At 39.6% G+C, this 16,695-nt stretch overlaps 1 protein-coding gene across 4 annotated transcripts in view; it reads left to right on the top strand.

Moving 5' to 3' along the window:
* PRKG1 (protein kinase cGMP-dependent 1) overlaps positions 1-16,695 on the top strand; it is a 316,142-nt gene that overhangs the window by 181,820 nt on the left and 117,627 nt on the right. For all 4 annotated transcript variants that reach the window (XM_015866196.2, XM_015866197.2, XM_015866199.2 and 1 more), the window contains one exon: positions 14,364-14,427. In XM_015866196.2, coding sequence (XP_015721682.1) covers positions 14,364-14,427 — 64 coding nt within the window. The remainder of the gene's footprint in view (positions 1-14,363; positions 14,428-16,695) is intronic.

Here is a 16,695-nt window from a genome sequence, read left to right as displayed (position 1 = left end):
GGAGTTCAGAAGTCATGTAGATAGAAAAGCGGTGGATGCTGAAGTGCAGCTGCCTTGGAGGGAGAAAAGTGTAATGCCAAAACTGTTTATAGCTGCAGGAGAAATATGGTGCTGATGCACATTTGAGTATTGGTGGTTAAAGAAATAATTTGAGATGGTCTGTTGTTCTGGGGGCAGCATATTGTGATAATATGACAATGGAAAGGTTATTTGCTCATCAAAATGTGAAGATGCTTTTCCAGCAGGAAAAGCCATTGAGGAAGATAAGTTCTCATTTGTATTGTGGTATACATGAAGGCTAACAAAGGCACTGCTTATGCAGTTCACAAAGCACATCTTCATTCAAGTCTCTGAGTACAACACATATTTTTTACCTGGTGATTGTTGTGTATTAGCAAAGTACAAAGCCTTTAACGTGATTAGAAATAGCTGTTCAGTTGTGTATTGCATTTATTATTTGTAATTATTGTGAGAACTAGCAATCTGCTTTACACATACAAATAGTAGATTCCCTTCAGAATGTTTTAACAAGATGAAGTATGAAGATACAGAAAGCATTGATCTATGGATAGGCAAATATAATTAGCAGAAAATAAATTATTATAGAAAGCATTTACAATGGTATATCTCATTCAGAAGCTTTTGTTCCACGTGATACCCTGCTGATTCAAATTAACTTGTTTGATCACTAAATCCCACAGATCACAGGGTTGGTAAAGTGGTTATTTTGTGCTCCTTGCCCCTAGTTTATAGCATCTCTCTTTGTACCACAATATTTATGAAAACATTCCCTACGTAATGAGAGCCAGCTTCCTAATGAAATTGCTCTTTTTGCACATATAAGGCTGGGAGTGCCTGGGATAGAGGGTTTTCTGGTGACCAGAGTTAGTGTTGGTTTGAACAAAACAAATATGGTTCCTATTCAGGAGCTTGCAGCGAAAGTGGCACAAGGTGTGAGTACAGGAGCTTCAGCAAATCAGAGTAAAATGGATTTCAGTCTTCTTTGAGTCAAAGGATATCAATTTGTATCTGATAGACTGAGTTCCTTCCTCATTCTTGAGCAGGCCTAACCCTGCTTCTCAGCATAATACTATAATCATGGGACAGTCAGAAACTTGCTTGGGGGCATTCCTTAATCTCTTCTGGTGAGATTCACAGAGAAGAGACACTCCAAAGAAGTGCAAGTATATACTGTGCTTGGTCTTGATCTCAGGAGTCTCTTGCTATGTGGCTATCAATTAAGGTATTTTTCCATGCATTTCCTCAGCAAAGGCTGAGAAAAGAATGTTTCCACGGCGTGAGCATTTTCCTGAGATCTTTCAATCAAAACTATATGGTAAAGTGTGGCAGCGCCTGAGAATAGTTATTGAATGGCCAAAATGGCATCACTAGGAGGTAATACAATTTTTTTTTTTTTCATTTGGAAGAGCAAATACACATCCTTGCTGAGTAATTTTTGGATGCCACATCCCTGGAGACATTTAAGATCAGTCTGGATGGGGCTCTGAGCACCTGATGGAGCTGTAAATGTCTCTGTTCCCTGCAGGGGGGTTGGACTCCATGGTGTTTAAGGGTCCCTTCCAACTCAAATGATTCTGTGATTCTAATTATTGAGTTTTAATCAAAATAATGCTTTGGGTTTGTTTTTCTTTTGAAATTATGGCTTTTATTTGTCATGTCTCTGAGGATCTGGAGAGATGGCTCCTGCTCCAGGAAGTGGTTTGGGTGGTTGGTTTTTTTTTCCCTTTAAAAGGTATCAACAGCATCTTGATGCTGTTACTTAAAGATAAGATCTCCTGTTAGCACAAATTCAGTGAGAAAATGATTACTCAGAATGAGGGTGAGAAGATGAAAGTGCAAAGTGGTGTCAAGCTGGGGATACAAGCTACCTCCAACAACCTTAACTGCTGCTGGAGCATGAGCTAAAATATTCTGCTAGCTTAAATCATTTCCAGCTCTGTATGTTTAAATAACTCTACAAAGTATTTTAGGAATAACAAGCTTTCAGCATCACAACAACATGGAGCATATAACATTCTCAGTACTGAAGAGCATCTGTATTCCTGGAGGCGTTTGCATTTGAATTAGGGCAGGCAGAGGAGGAAAACCCATCAGCTTGGATGTACTTTCTGGATGGCTCTCAGCCAGGCTCTGAAATACAATGTAGTGAAATAAGTGGGGTTTGATCCTGGGTTGCGGTAACCAAATTCAGTCGATTTTGACACTGGAAAAGGCCATACACAATATTTCACTGTTACAAAAAAGTAACCCATATGAGCAGAAGATGGATTTGACTTTCTATTTCTCATTTTTCAGAAGTGTCCCGGGAGTCTTGGGGTAATGGCTTGTGATGTGCTTCATTACCTGTTAATGTTGCTTCGTGCTGAGCAAGCAAAAAAAAGGGAGCGTTGAGCAGGGTCTGCAAAGAGGCATATCTCCTTGTTAGCTATAGGCAGATAAAAATTATGAAGGGAATTAAAAACATAATGATTAAGAGGCAGTTGCTTGAGGTTAAGCACCAGAAGAGTGCTCAAGTCAGCAAAAATAGTTGGATTTTATGAATGTATTTCCATTCCCAGTACACAGACTAGCTTGAAAGCTTTTGGTGATTTTAGTATAAATCCAGGTGTGGAAAAAAAGAGTTGAGCAAAAGCATATGGTTCTGCATTCTTATCAATACCAACAGGAATTACATTTTTGAAACAAAGTAAATTGGACTTACTGAAGTTACCAACAGGAGCATGTTTTCTTTGGTGACCAGAAAAGTTCAATAAATATTCCCATTTGAGTCTGGATCTGTTTAATGTTTTAACTTACAGCCTGAGACTAGCATTGTTTTCCTGTATCGTTTGCGCATTTGCAAATAGTAATGATCTTTTTATGTGTTTGTCCTCTACTTTCAAGGGATAAATTTTTAATGTGCAGACAGAAGGTGACAGTTTTATTGCTTCTATGAACATCAGGAATACATTCCAAATTCAATTATATACTGTCTCTGGAAATATCACAGAAGCATCTTGCCAATAAATACAATTCTTAGATTACTGAAGACTAAGGACAGTAATCACCAGACTGACTTGAAATGTGGGATTTGAGTGGAATATTGTTTTGGACTTCAAAAAATATAAGGTAATTTATATTGGGAAGGATTATTTACATTTCATATATCCACTGTTAAACCATCATAGTTCTAGAAAATGACTGAAGATTTTTTATAGCTCAAGACAAGAGAAGGAAGAGAATCTGCCCCAGCAGTTCACAGTGCAATTAGAAACATGTATTTTAACATGCATTTTATATATGGCTGCATGTATCTTTACTCCCATTAATATATCTGAAGTTGTCCTCAAGGTCTTCATTTAATTTCATTACAAGACTAATATACATATACTGTCTTTGCTATCACTAAAAAATGTATCATAACATTTTGGTCAAAAGTCTCAGAAACAAAGTTCTCTTTGCACTTGATGTAAATATGAGGTTTCAACAGGCACAAAGCTTCAGAAAGAAACTCCTCAGAGCCCTCTGTTCAATGGACAGCAAGCTGTGTGAGATGCAGTGGCTCAACACTGTCTTGATGGGGTCTTGGTTGTCTGAAGGACAGCAAAAAATGATGGTTTCCTTATCCATTAAGATTGGTTGCAGCTTCCACAGGCTGATGTATCCACAGTAAGGTACCCCTTCTCCATAGCAATTAGGTTAATTATTGTATATCCCATGGGTCTTCCCAGTATTTTTCTTTCTTTAGTATATGGGAATAAGACACAGCATTGCTGGGCTGTCTCAACCTTGGAAGTGGAGCCTCTCATTGTTTGTGTACTGTTGTTATAACCAACAGTAGCTGAGGGTTTTTTTGGAGGTTATCTGGGAGTACCTGACTGTCTTGTTTTAACTCAGTGCATGTGTGCTTGCTCTGATATTGTGGTTGTGATCTGCATGCCTGTTCCAAAAATGAGTTATTGAATAGTTGGGCTTTAAAAGGGCATTTTGATGATGTTAATCACCTGAGAGGAGTAAATTGCCTCATCTGCAAACTTGAGGAATGATCATCAGCGAAGCAGAAATGACAGCGAACAAGTAATAGATTTATGGAAAGTGCTTTCAACGGCCATTGCTCACTTATTTTGACTATCTTTTGATACCTATCAATGAGTCAGATTTTAATTAATCTAAAGTGTTCCCTTCTAAAAATATGTAATGGCACTTTTAATCAAGATGCCACGTGGCCTTCAGTAAATCAAAGTAAACCAGCCAATTTGCCATTGTCTGCCAGAGCCATAATCTTATCCTGACAACCTGCTTTCCATGAGAAAAACTCACAGGTTATTTCCTTGCATCTTATCAATTGTTCTCTGAGAAAAGAGAACACCCACCTTGCTGCAGCCTCCTGTCAGGTAGTTGTAGAGAGCAGCAAAATCTCCCCTCAGCTTCCTCTTCTGCAGACTGAACAAACTCAGTTCCCTCAGCTGCTCTTCATGTGTCTTGTTTTCTAGTCTCTCTCTTCTTCTCTGCATGTCCTCAAGCAACGTGCTATCTCTCCTGTAGTGGGAGCCCAAAATGCAGCTCAGTACTTGAGGTGTGATCTCACCAGTGCTGCATGCAGGTGGACAGCCATTTCCCAAGCTTTGCTGGTCACGCTACTTCTGATGCAGAAGTCCCTTGGTCTTCTTTGGCACACTGCTGACTCACATTAGCTTGCCATTGACCAGCATACCCAAGTCATTTTCTTTCAGGCACCTTTCCAGCTGTTCTTCCTGGGGCCTGTATTACTGCTTGGGGTTGTTATCACCCAAGTACAGCACCCAATACCAATCCTGCTGAATGCCATACAGCTGGATGTGACCCACCTATCCAAATCCATCCAGATCCCTCGGCAGGTCCTTCTTTCCCTCAGGCAATCCCATCCAGCTTGGAGTCATCTGCAAAGTTAGTGAGGAGGCAGTTGATCTCCTCTCATCAAGATAATTGATCAAAACATGGAACAAAACCAGCCCAAATATTGAGCCCTGTACATCACCGCTTGTGATTGGCTACCAAATGGATTTAACTTTTTTTACAGTGATGCTTTGGGCCTGGCCATACAGCCAGTTTTTTACTGAGCAAATGGTAATTAATCCAAAGCGTTGAGAATACTGTGAGAAAGAGTATTTACTAAGATGCCTTACCAAAATCCAGGTAAACATATCCACAGCCTTTCCCTTATCTTCTAAGTGGGTCATCTTGTCATAGAGAGAGCTCAGACTGGTAACACTGAGATTCATTTTTGGCATACAGAAGCATTTATGTAGACTGCTGATATTTCATATGTTGAATAGCAATTAATTAAACAAATTGATAGAAGCTAGTGAAGCTTTCATGCTACAGTAGGAAAAAAATAATGGAAAAATAAGATGCACCCGATAGAGAGCAAAGTTACACATCTGTTGCCATTCAAGTGGAGAAAGACAAATTGAGCTTTCAGAAAGCCACAATGCAGCTGAACAGATCCAACATGTGTTGGTACAATAACAACCAGTAATTACCCAAGAGTTTTCCCTCAAGTACAAGAGTGGCCATTACACGGGTCAACTGAACCACAGTCCGTCTGTCTCATTGACTGCCAATAAATTTCCCCCATTCTCCAAACCATTCTGCAATGGAAGTACATTGCAGATGCACCCATCAGGCTGGATCCGTGCTCTCTCTGCCGTTCATCCAAACCCAAGTCGTGTTTTGGCTCCAGTTTGAGAGTTATGTCAGATGGAGTCCATGCTCCCGCTTTAGGATGAGCCCAAGTGTGGGGCTGCACCTGATCTTAAGAGAGAGAGATCTCAAAAAATCTTGGAGCCAATGATAGGGTTACTACATCTAGATGTCTTTGAGCAACTACAGAGGAAGTGATAAATAGTGATTGTTTGACAGCAATTAATAGAGTCGTATTTAACAGTTAAAATAATCTTCCCAGCATGTTTCTTGTTGTTGTCAATTATTTTTTTTTCCTAAGCTGGTTGTATTTCTTGCCTGTTTGCAATATTCTCAAGGTTATTTTCTTAAACAATTGACTTTTCAAATCTTATTTTGCATCTGCCAGTCTTATTTGATTATTTCTCCAATACAATCTAAGCCACTTGAAAATCCTCGACATTTAATTTGTTTTCAGCTGCGATTCATTTTTAGTGCAAAAAAAAAAATAAAAAAAATGGCTATTGAGGTTTATTGTACGTAGTAAATTTTGACTCCTGCGATGCAAGGATTTTACTGATGGGAGAAGAAAGTCAACATAATAAAACTCAAAGATTAAATTATTCTTCCATTTTCTTGAATTTGATAACATGACTGAAACTTATCCCGGAGAAAGACAGGTGTACCGTTTACAGCTTTAGAGGCATTTTAATGATGCTTGGTCTGCTAAGTTTCCTGAAACATACAGTAGTATCATGTATTTCAATCAGGTCCAAACTCTACTCAGCCGAGCATCTATAAAAAGGCATCCAGAGATAACAGAGTTCTACAAAAAGATGAAGAGCAACAGCAGCAGCTGTTCCAAGAGTATGAATAAAAGCCATTAGAAATCAGGAATTAAGATGACCCACCATCTGTTAGCCTTCAGAGGTTCACAAAGGATGAATGTCCCAAATTACACCCCCAAATCAATAATGCGTGTGCCATCCTTACTGCTGTGACCAGCAAATGTGTACACTGATGAAAGAATGATTTTTCTTAAAATAGGAAGGGATTTGCTGGCATTATATTTTTGCCTCAGGCAAAACTTGAAGTCAGTGTTCTTTTGTCTCCAACTGAGTAGTAATTCAACTCTGTTCTGTGGTTGTACAGGTTAGAAATTAGGAATAAGTGGGTTTTTGCCCTTTAATGTGCTGGGTTAGAGGCTGTCTTTCATACTTGCTGAAATACTTGGGGTTTGCCACAATAGCAAACAATGACTGTAGCAAGGTCTGAAAAGCCTCTGTCAAACACTCCAAGATTATATGACATAATTCTGTTCTCTTATTTACATGCAAGCCTAGTTGCTGTAGGTCTGCACCATGAAGAGGACTGAGCTGTTTCTGGATTCCACTGCCTTTTTCATAACTTGTTTCTCTGTAGAGGAGGTAACTAAGTCAGTTCCTGGACTATTTTTGATGATGATCTACTGATCAAAAATGCTTTTGTTTGGATTTGTCCCCCTGTGAATCACCTAAGATGCATTGATCCAGACTGAGAAGTTCAAAATTGCCCCTAGTTAGTTCTGCTTTTTACTGCATCTAGCAATTGATGGTGTGGCCAGACACAGTGGATTGCCTTTGTACAACAAAGCTTTGGTAGTAAAGGCTGCAGGGCTGGCTTCTGTGAGCCTAGAGCTGCCCCGTGTCAGATGGGAAAAGACCTCTAAGGTGATCTAGTCCAACCATCCACCTACCTCCAGTATTGTCTACTAAACCATGCCCCTAAGTACTATCTGTCTCCACTCTTTCCTTAAACACCTCCAGGAATGATAATTTCATCACTTCCCTGGGCAACCTGTTCCAGTGCCTGACCGCTCTCATCCTATCTCTGCTACCTGCGAGAGGAGACCAACCCCCACATCACCACAGTCTCCTTACAGGTAGTGATAAAAAGCGATGAAGTCTCACCTGAGCTTCCTCTGCTCCAGACTGAACAACCCCATCTCCCTGAGCTGCTCCCCATAAGACTTGTGCTTCAGACAGCTTCGTTGCCCTTCTCCACACATGCTCCAAGGACTCTATGTCCTTGTAGTGAGGGGCTTGACACCAAACACAGTGTTCAAGGTACAGTCTGACCAGAGTTATCCCATATAATTGATTTCCTCCAGTGCAGAAACTCTTTCGGCTCTTTCTGTAGTAATTATTAACAAAAAAAACAACAACAAAAAAGCCAAACAAGAATGAAAATGTTTAGGTATTTTAATGTCTGCTGTATGAATCACAGAGGTTTGTGAATCACAACAGCTATGTCAGGAAGTACCAGTTTCTTTGGAATACTGCTGTACAGTCCCAACTTTCAGATCCCTTTGGTTTGGTGGGTGTTGAAATGCCCACCCAATCTTTCAGCAGGTGTTAAGTTGCATGGGAGAATGTAAAATGCTTGTGATTCTGATGATCTTAAAAACATTTACTGGATGTGCTGTTCTATTTCTAGCATATGTGTAATTTTGAAGGCAGAAAACAATAATAATCTTTTTAATATGTTGGTTTAATGGTGCTGGATAAAAGGAGGTGGGTGAGATGCAGCATTAGAACAGTGTAGCAGCAGCGAATGTTGCATAACAGAGTCTGTGATTTGGAAATAGTATTGTCAGCGTCATCATGAAAGATATATTATTATGACAATTAGCTGTCAAGTGCAGTTGACATCTGTTCGAAACCAAATGTTTGGCTTAAATTGTTTTTGAAGATGTTGTAAATATCCAATTTGGAGAAATGTGACAAAATGAACTGTGCGCGCAAATATAACTTCTTGCTTCTTTAGGCTCTACAGTGCAAAGTTGTCTTCAAAATATTAATTGGTGTTTGAGAATCTCTTTTGAGACGATAGCACAAGAGTCATTAGCAGACATCTTTAATTTTCTAGTCATTGTGTTTGCATCTTGGGTGGAATGCTGGTTATCATGATACAGTCTACATCCACATCCTTTTCTGATCCTTTGTCTGCCCCACAGGCATTCAGTGCAGGGAAACTTCTGTTTTTTCTTCATTATGTCAGTGGAACAGTTCAACCACTGGCATCATCATTATCATTTCAGCATATGATGGTGTACATATATACATACCATTAACAATGACCAGTCCCCAGTGCATCAAAGGGATCCCAGCAGGGGAGACCCCGGTCATAACAATGGAGCTGGCTCTAAATGAGAAACCAGTCTCAGAAGAGACCAACATTAAAGGGGTCTAGGGAACCGATCCCAGGACTGGGCCCACAGAGAGGGTCAAAGTGGTAGGTGGAGGTGAAACGCACTGCAGAGTCAGAACAGTGTTCCAGTGAAGATTTGGACAAGTGAGAAGTAGTACTAGAGAGAAAAGCACATACACATGCTGCTGAGAGAAGCACCGTTTTATGGCAAAAAGCAGGCTCTTTAATACCACTGAGACATAGATGGGTGTAGAACACCATCACTTCTGTAACCAGTTGGTGAGAAGTCCAACAGAGAATGGTGCTTCTTCTTTTCCTTTATCTTCTTCAAACACATCTGCCTCAATTCCCAATTTCTGAGGCAGTAAGTCATTCCCTAGTCTCGTGTTTTGTCTTTAGCAATGGTATCTTTGGGATATCTCTGGATCTCCGTTGTCCGTGGCTGCCAGCCATGTTACCAGGAAGCCATTTCCCCCTGGCAGTGCTTGGCAACCATTTTGTGTCAATGCTTTCTCACTGTGGTCCAATTAACTGCCATCAGTGCTCCCAGCTAAAATAAATCATTTTATTTACTACAAACACCTCTAAGGAGTTTATTTACCAGAATAAGTTCTATGTTTTGGGTGGCAGAGATTTAAAACTGTAGCTTTGACACATTCACCTTGGGACGACCAATTGCAGATGCTTCTAATGCCTTTGTAGGCTGAGCATAGTGAACAGCTCATCTGCAGCAAATGTAGAACAGATTTATTCACTGAAGTTGTGTTATTTGCACCGATTTCAAGGCCAAACATAAGTGTAATTAAATGCAAGTGTGAGTGAATGTCGTTTTCCATTTCCCTGACTTTTTTTCCACTAATAGTCCTTAAGATAAGCAAAATGTGCAGGAAATTGCTTCAGAAAAGCTAGCCTTGACTTACCTATTACTTCTTTAATAGGTAAATACTGTGTTTCTAGAGAGGTAAATAAGCATTTTCTGAACTTATTATGTGCCTCATCCTTCCTACTCCATTCCATGTAGTGGAAAGAAAGTTTTTCCTCCAAGGAATACTCATTATCTGATGGAAAAAAGAAATTGTATTTTTATGAAGCAGTTTGTTATACTTGAACAAAATGTCATATTACAGAACACAGAATCAAACCTTTCTTGGTATTACTGTTGTCTTCCTTGTTAGCTTAAGTTAGGGTTTATTCCTTTAACAGCCTTTTTTTTTCAGCTATACATGTCTGTTGATGGCTCTGGATGGCTGCCTGTTATAGAACATTTCTAGCTTTAGTTGTTGAAAACATTGTTTTATGTGAAAATCCTAAATGAAGAGGTAGCTTCTATTAGGTAAGATTTATCCTCTGTTCTTTCAGAGAGGAGAGGCAGTGCTTTAGGGGCATCTCAAATGTGGTAAAGCAAGAGCAAAAACATTTAGCATTTTTCAACTTTCATTCCAGCTGGGTGCAATAGGAGTTTCAGGGAACGCAGACAGACTTCATTCCTTGTTACTGATTTATTTTGATTTTTAAACTATGCTTACCCATCTGGCCTAAGGCAGAGAAAAGTGACAACAACTGCATTTGTTACAGTGCCAACCAGTAATAAAAGATAAGGGCTTTGTTTCTCCGTTAACCCATAAGGGCGAAGCTAGATGAAGACTTCTAATGAACACCCTTTAAAAGTTGAGGAAACACGTCTTGAAATGCATTTAGAAAGTGAATAACTGCCTTTGTGTTGGGCTGAATACAAAAGACAGCCAAGGACCCTGCACCATTTTCATGCATGTCAGAAAACAGATGTGCTGTCAGAGTGTTGGCATCTGTGCCAGGGAGTGTTTCTTGGGATAGAATCAGCCCCTTGGATTATAGCCAGGAGAATTTGGAAGCCCTTGCTAGCTTAGTACTGGGGTAGTCCCCTGGGATGAATGAAAAGTTACGCAGTCACCTACTTCATGTACTTCCCTGCAGATTGTGGCTGTTGCTAACGGGGAATGTTGCTTGCGTCTAAGTCAGAGGCTACAGATCACTGGGGATCAAGACAAGACCTGAACCTCCTTCTACCCCCTTTCAAACTGGGAATGTTTTTGCTTTTGTGTTTGGACAGAGATTCCTCATGGACATTTTTGTGCACTTATTTTTCCCTGTTTTGGCATCCTCTGTTTAACATGTTGAGCTCCCTGTTAGCTTCCAGAGCCAGCAGGAAAGCTGCTCTGCAGTTCCTACTGACAGCAAGCAATTCCCCACAGTGCCCTCACGAGGTCTATGGATTGTCATCAAGTACAAAACATTCCACAGCTGAATACCATGAGATATAGCTAACACAAAGTTACCTCATTGCCAGCTTGAGAAGCTCTTCCACCAATGCAGCTAGTTCAGTTCTGTTTTGTAGTCAAAGGAAAGTCTAGCAGAGCTTAGGACTGGAAGCAGTAAAGCATTGAGCTGTTTGTAGATTGATTTAAAAACATGAAAGTTTATTGCCATTTGCTGTAAAACTCAATTTGTTTATGCAGACTTGAGCCATGAAGCCACTAACCAAGGAGAAACCCCTGGGTAGGGATCTGGTTATCCTCATTGTGTTCTGAAAAGTAGCGCTGTAGGATGGCTGCTCTTCGTCTGGGTTTTGGACTGTATTTTTGCAGATGGAGCATATAAAATAGTAGCAGAATGGACAGTGGTTCCATTAGTAGGATGGAATCATACTAATGAGTAGTTAGAAACATTTCTGAGTACCCATGTCACTATAGAAAACTTTGAGGAGTAGGGGGAGCCTGGAGCTGAGTAGAACTTCAGTGTCTTTATTCTTTACCCAGATTTATGTCATTAATCTCATCATGTGGCAGAGGTTTTTGTGGTTGTGATTTTAAACTATTACTGCTATGGGCATTAGGTGTGGTGCTGATCACCAACAAGCTCTTTGCATCACAGGGGAATTTGTAGCAGATCTTGAGCATCTTCTGCACTGAAACAACCATTTCCCCACCCTCCCCCCCAAAATATGTATAAAGGATTAGGCAGCAGAAGGAGAGAAGCAGAGAAGGCCCTGCTCACCTTCTGTCTGACCTAAGAGTGCCCAGGGTGTTCAGCCAAGATGAAGAAGAAGGGATGCTGATTCATGCCTCTGCCTGAATTGGGTCTGAATGTACATCTTTGCCTTTCAGTAACATATTCAGTGCAGGTGGAACAATTGCTCTTCAATATTGGGAATACAAGGCAGCTGGAGGAAGTCCCTGGGCCAGGGTTTTCAGACTTGTGGCAAACACAGCTTGAGGGAAAGGCTACACAAGTTGCTGGCAGCCAGTCTGTGGAAGATGTGGTTGTTTCACTATGTAGGTGATGGTTATGAAGAGAACATCACCTGGATGTTTTAAACCCTTCATTATTGAAGTTTTTTTATGGACTGGAGTTAAAAACACTTCATAGGCGAAGTTTGGGTTTGCTTAATACAGCTTTTTTAGTCATGGACACAGGATAAATCATTTTGTAATGAAACTGAGCCATGTTTACTGTGATTTCTTCCATCATAAATAATGGATACATCTGAACTGAAATGCTGGATGTTCTGTTTCCAGACTGAAGTTTCACAGCACAGTAGAAAACAGAATGTAACTCTGCTTTCTTGTTGCTGTGCTACAAAATCTTTAAAGATTTCTTTTCTTTGGTGCCTTCTGCTCCTGTTTGCTTTTCCAGTATGTGTTTTTCACTCTGCAGCAGTGTGCTACTCAGATGTCTTCTACTAAGCTCAGGCTTTATTTTCCTGTGAGTGCAGGTACCTGTAAGTGGAAGTACTTTTCAAAGTATCAATCCTCATAGGCAGACCTTAAAATGCTATGGGCAGATTTTGGAAGGAGATAAGGATCTAATTTAGGATTCTGCTTAATGTTGTCATGAGGGAAATAGGAGTATATCTTATTTAAATTGGAAAATAAAGTATACTGTGGTATGGACTGTCAGTACTGTGTTATATTATTCAGCACTTTTCCTGGCAATTAGGCAATTTTTCTGGTTTATTGAATATCCTGAGATTTCCATAAGATGACTTATAATTCATTCAGAGATTTCCTGCTGTTGCCATGTGTTTTTGCATGTTTGGGCTATAATGAATGTGTTCTACCCTTCTAAAACCCAACATGTTTGCGATGCAGTTTAGGAATGCTCTGTTAGGACAACAATAGAACTTGCCTGAATGTCTTTGAGTGTTATCTTCTCCTATTAGTTTACTACTTATTTGAGAATGCAAATGTTGGTGGAATGAGCTTTTGTTATATACTTAGGCCTGGGGATCACATATTGTCTTTATTTGTTTTGTGGTCTTGTTGCATTGTGGAGCCACGTATTTCCATTGAAAAAGACTGCTTTCTAAGGAAGGAAAGAAAGTTGAGAGCCTGAATAATCACTTTTTTTTCCTGCATCAAGATGTTCAGATCTGTTTTTCTGTTAATATATATGTATTATGTGTATATATGTATACATATATAGTATGAGAGATGTTTTTGTTTTTAATAAATAGAAAGTCTGGAAATATGTTTTAATTCCAGCGCAATGTGGCATACAGTTAAGCTAATAAAAGCAATTTTTGCTTTAATTGTGCTTTCAAATTAAGTTCACTGAGCACTTCATGTGAAAAGGAAGGTTGGTCTCGGACAGAATGTTAATTGCTAGCATGTTCTCTGCAAAGTCTGCAGACCTCCCTTCCTTTGTATGGCTGTATTTCTTCTGGATGCACCAACAGCCACCAAATTGTGTATCTAGAAACTGCTTAGGGCTCATGGAACGTGGGTGGGGTGATTATCACCCAGGCAAAGGACAAGACTGGCTCTGCAGCATGTTCTGGGTTGCAAAAACCTTGTGAGTTTTGATTTTTTGGTTTCTAGTTCTGGAACTTATGGGAAATAATTTATATGCAGTTGTTTGATCAATGGTAAAATGTGAAACCTCACATGGAAGGAAAAATCTCATTTATTTAGGGTTTTATTTACTTCTCTGCAGGGATCTCCCTCCAGCGGCCCATTCCCTCCTAGCTTTGCACCTGATCATCAATGTTTCTGAGACTAGAGCAACACTCTAGGGATCTAAATTTAATATTAGGAGCATAATCTTATGCATATGCTTTGTAATGGAGCAAGATAAAGCAGCTCATGTTCCTGGATATAAAACTCAAAAGAGCTATAGCATCTCGGTGCTATGTTTGTGCTAATATCTCATGTGGTTGCATTGCTAATTAGGCTACTGATGACAGGCGTTTTTTAATTAAAGTTGTTACAGTGGTTCTTCCCTACCTCAGAAATGTATGTTGTGCCCATGTGTTTTGTTTGATGTCGCCTGGGAATTTTGTTGACTCAGTCAATTTCACATTACTCATCCTCACCATGGGTGCATTTCTCTCCCGTCTTGACCAGGAGATCAAGTCTGGTGTGGAAGATCATTGGCAACTGAAATTCTACCAGGGCAAAAGGCATCTGAAATAACTGCAGCTCAGTTTAAACAATATACGGAGATATGCATTAATTAAAATTTCTCTTGTATTGCAGCGTTCCCACATTCCAGAGCCTTCCTGAGGAGATACTCAGTAAGCTTGCAGATGTCCTTGAAGAGGTAAGTGCTTTTAATTTTGAGAGCTAATGAGTTCAAAGTTTGTGAGCCTTCTGGTAGCACAGCTTCACGATTTCACTCCCAGTTATGGTTGACTACTCCAGCATGTCAAGACGATGGGAGGAGTCATGTGAAAAAAGTGAATTCATTTCTGAACGGGGCTTACATATCTTTAATTGGATTTCCATCCAATTGAGGATCAAAACATTTGTTTCCTGTGTTGTGCACAGAGGAAACCTTCTGCACTGGGTCACTGGTGGAGAAGAGGGCATGTGAAAATGCCATTTCCTTCCAGATCTGATGGGAAACTTATGTTAGAGGACAAAACCAGGCCTTAAAGGAGGTGTTATGGAAAAGCTACTCTTGTTAGAACTACAGCAGAGATGGATGGTTATAATATATGTCAAGGTATTTGAAAGTCTAGAGTTGTGCCTTGCCTACCTGGCTGCAACTGGTATCTTATTAGTGCCAGGCTCTCAGTGAGTCTTATTTAAAATCTTGTCCTGTAAGCAAATGTGTAAATTGGATGCAAAATGTGAGTTGCTGGCTGTTTGTTCAGATAGCTCTCCATTCTGGACCTGACAAATTGCTTGTTACTGAACGTTACAGAAACTGTTAATAAAACCTTTCAAAATGTAGCCTTGTGTGATTTAACTGTAGGAAACCTGTGTACAACAACAGCGTTTTATGTCATTCCTTGTTACTTTTCTTTTTGTGTTTTAAACACATGCCTTGCAATAAGAGCCAGTCCTAATAAATGTTTATGGGAAAGTGTTTCTCTGTATGAAGTACTGCCTCTGCCACTGAGTAAAAGAAACAAAGCTGCTGACATTTAACTTGATTTTCAGAGCATTGGTAGGACATTTCTTTGCCTATTTATTTAGTACACAGATGAATTTACATGTTTGTCATGCAACTTAATTGCATATTCATAGATAAGCTTTATTTCTTTTACTGCCGGAGAAGCCTTCAGATTTAGAGAAGAGAGCTGTATTGCCTCTTTATGCTATAAATTAAATGTGCATATCTCCAAACAACACGCCTCATCAGAAACAGGTAGTTAATTTGCTTGGATCACGTAACTAATGCTAAGCTCCTTCTTGAGAGTTAACAAAAAGTTTCAAGGGAGAGTGAGCTTCAAGGGGGAATCAGAACAAAAGTCAGTGAATAAATTAGGCATGAAAGTAGTAATAATTTGTAGGTTGGTCCAAGACCACTCTTGTTGATTATAAACACTGAGGGCAGCTACTATAGCCGTGTTGTAAGATTTTTCCCAGTCCTTACTGGGTGATCTGCAGGATATGGCTCCCAAAACAAATTGCTTCCAGTTTCTGATTTGGAGTCATCCTTGTTATTACTTGTGTTTTGTTTTTCTTTTTACTTAGTGTATTTTGCATAAACTATAAAATCTTACTATCACACAGTGCATCTTGTTTAACAGTATCCAACATACTAAAACCAGGCAGCAATAGCCTTACTTTATCCTCCCTGTCGCTGTAGCAAATGTTGAATAAAAGTGACTCATTCACACAGTTAGAAGCAGGGAAAAATCTTTCTTAATGTCAATGTTTTGTGCAGTTTTTCTTCTGATATCCTTCTATGAATTAATGCAACGCTTCTGTCCTACATTCTTTAGATGATTTCTAAAAAGTGTTAACTAAAACCCTGAAGAAAAGAGAAAAAAAAACCACAAAAAACCAACAGGCTGTTTAATTGCCCATTATCAAAATCAAACCTGGGGATGGCATTAAGAAGACAGAAGGAAAAAGGTCAATATTTGATGATATAATTTCATTTCTGGAATTGGTGGAAATACTAACACGAGTCACTTAGCATAGATGACTCGAATGAGAATTAACAAATTACTGGGGAATTTCCCTTTCAATTGCAGTGGTTCTGACTTGTGTATGATCACTCAAATCACTGCAGTTGCTCATGGTTTATAGGCATGTGGAAGTCAAAGCACATATGTGGAGCTCAGCATTAACAAATCCAAACTCAAGCTACCTATTGGATTGACAAGGCTATAGCTGCTCCCACTTCCAGGTCCTTTTCCTAATTCCAGGCTGAAGTTTCCCTGGACCCAAGCTGCCATAAGCTGGCACTTGTCTTGTAGGTGTAACCTACAGCCAAACAATAGCCAGATTTGGGCACAGCTTCTGCAAGTGCCTGAAGCCTGCCTCTGTATCCTATCTCAATTTTGTTAAATTAATATATCTTAACGTAACACAGATGTTTTCTAATTACACATTGTATAGTTGACTCTTTATT

The sequence above is a fragment of the Coturnix japonica genome, chromosome 6 (assembly GCF_001577835.2).
Source record: "Coturnix japonica isolate 7356 chromosome 6, Coturnix japonica 2.1, whole genome shotgun sequence".
NCBI classification, from domain to species: Eukaryota; Metazoa; Chordata; class Aves; order Galliformes; family Phasianidae; genus Coturnix; species Coturnix japonica.
This window is presented reverse-complemented; position numbering and strand designations above follow the sequence as displayed.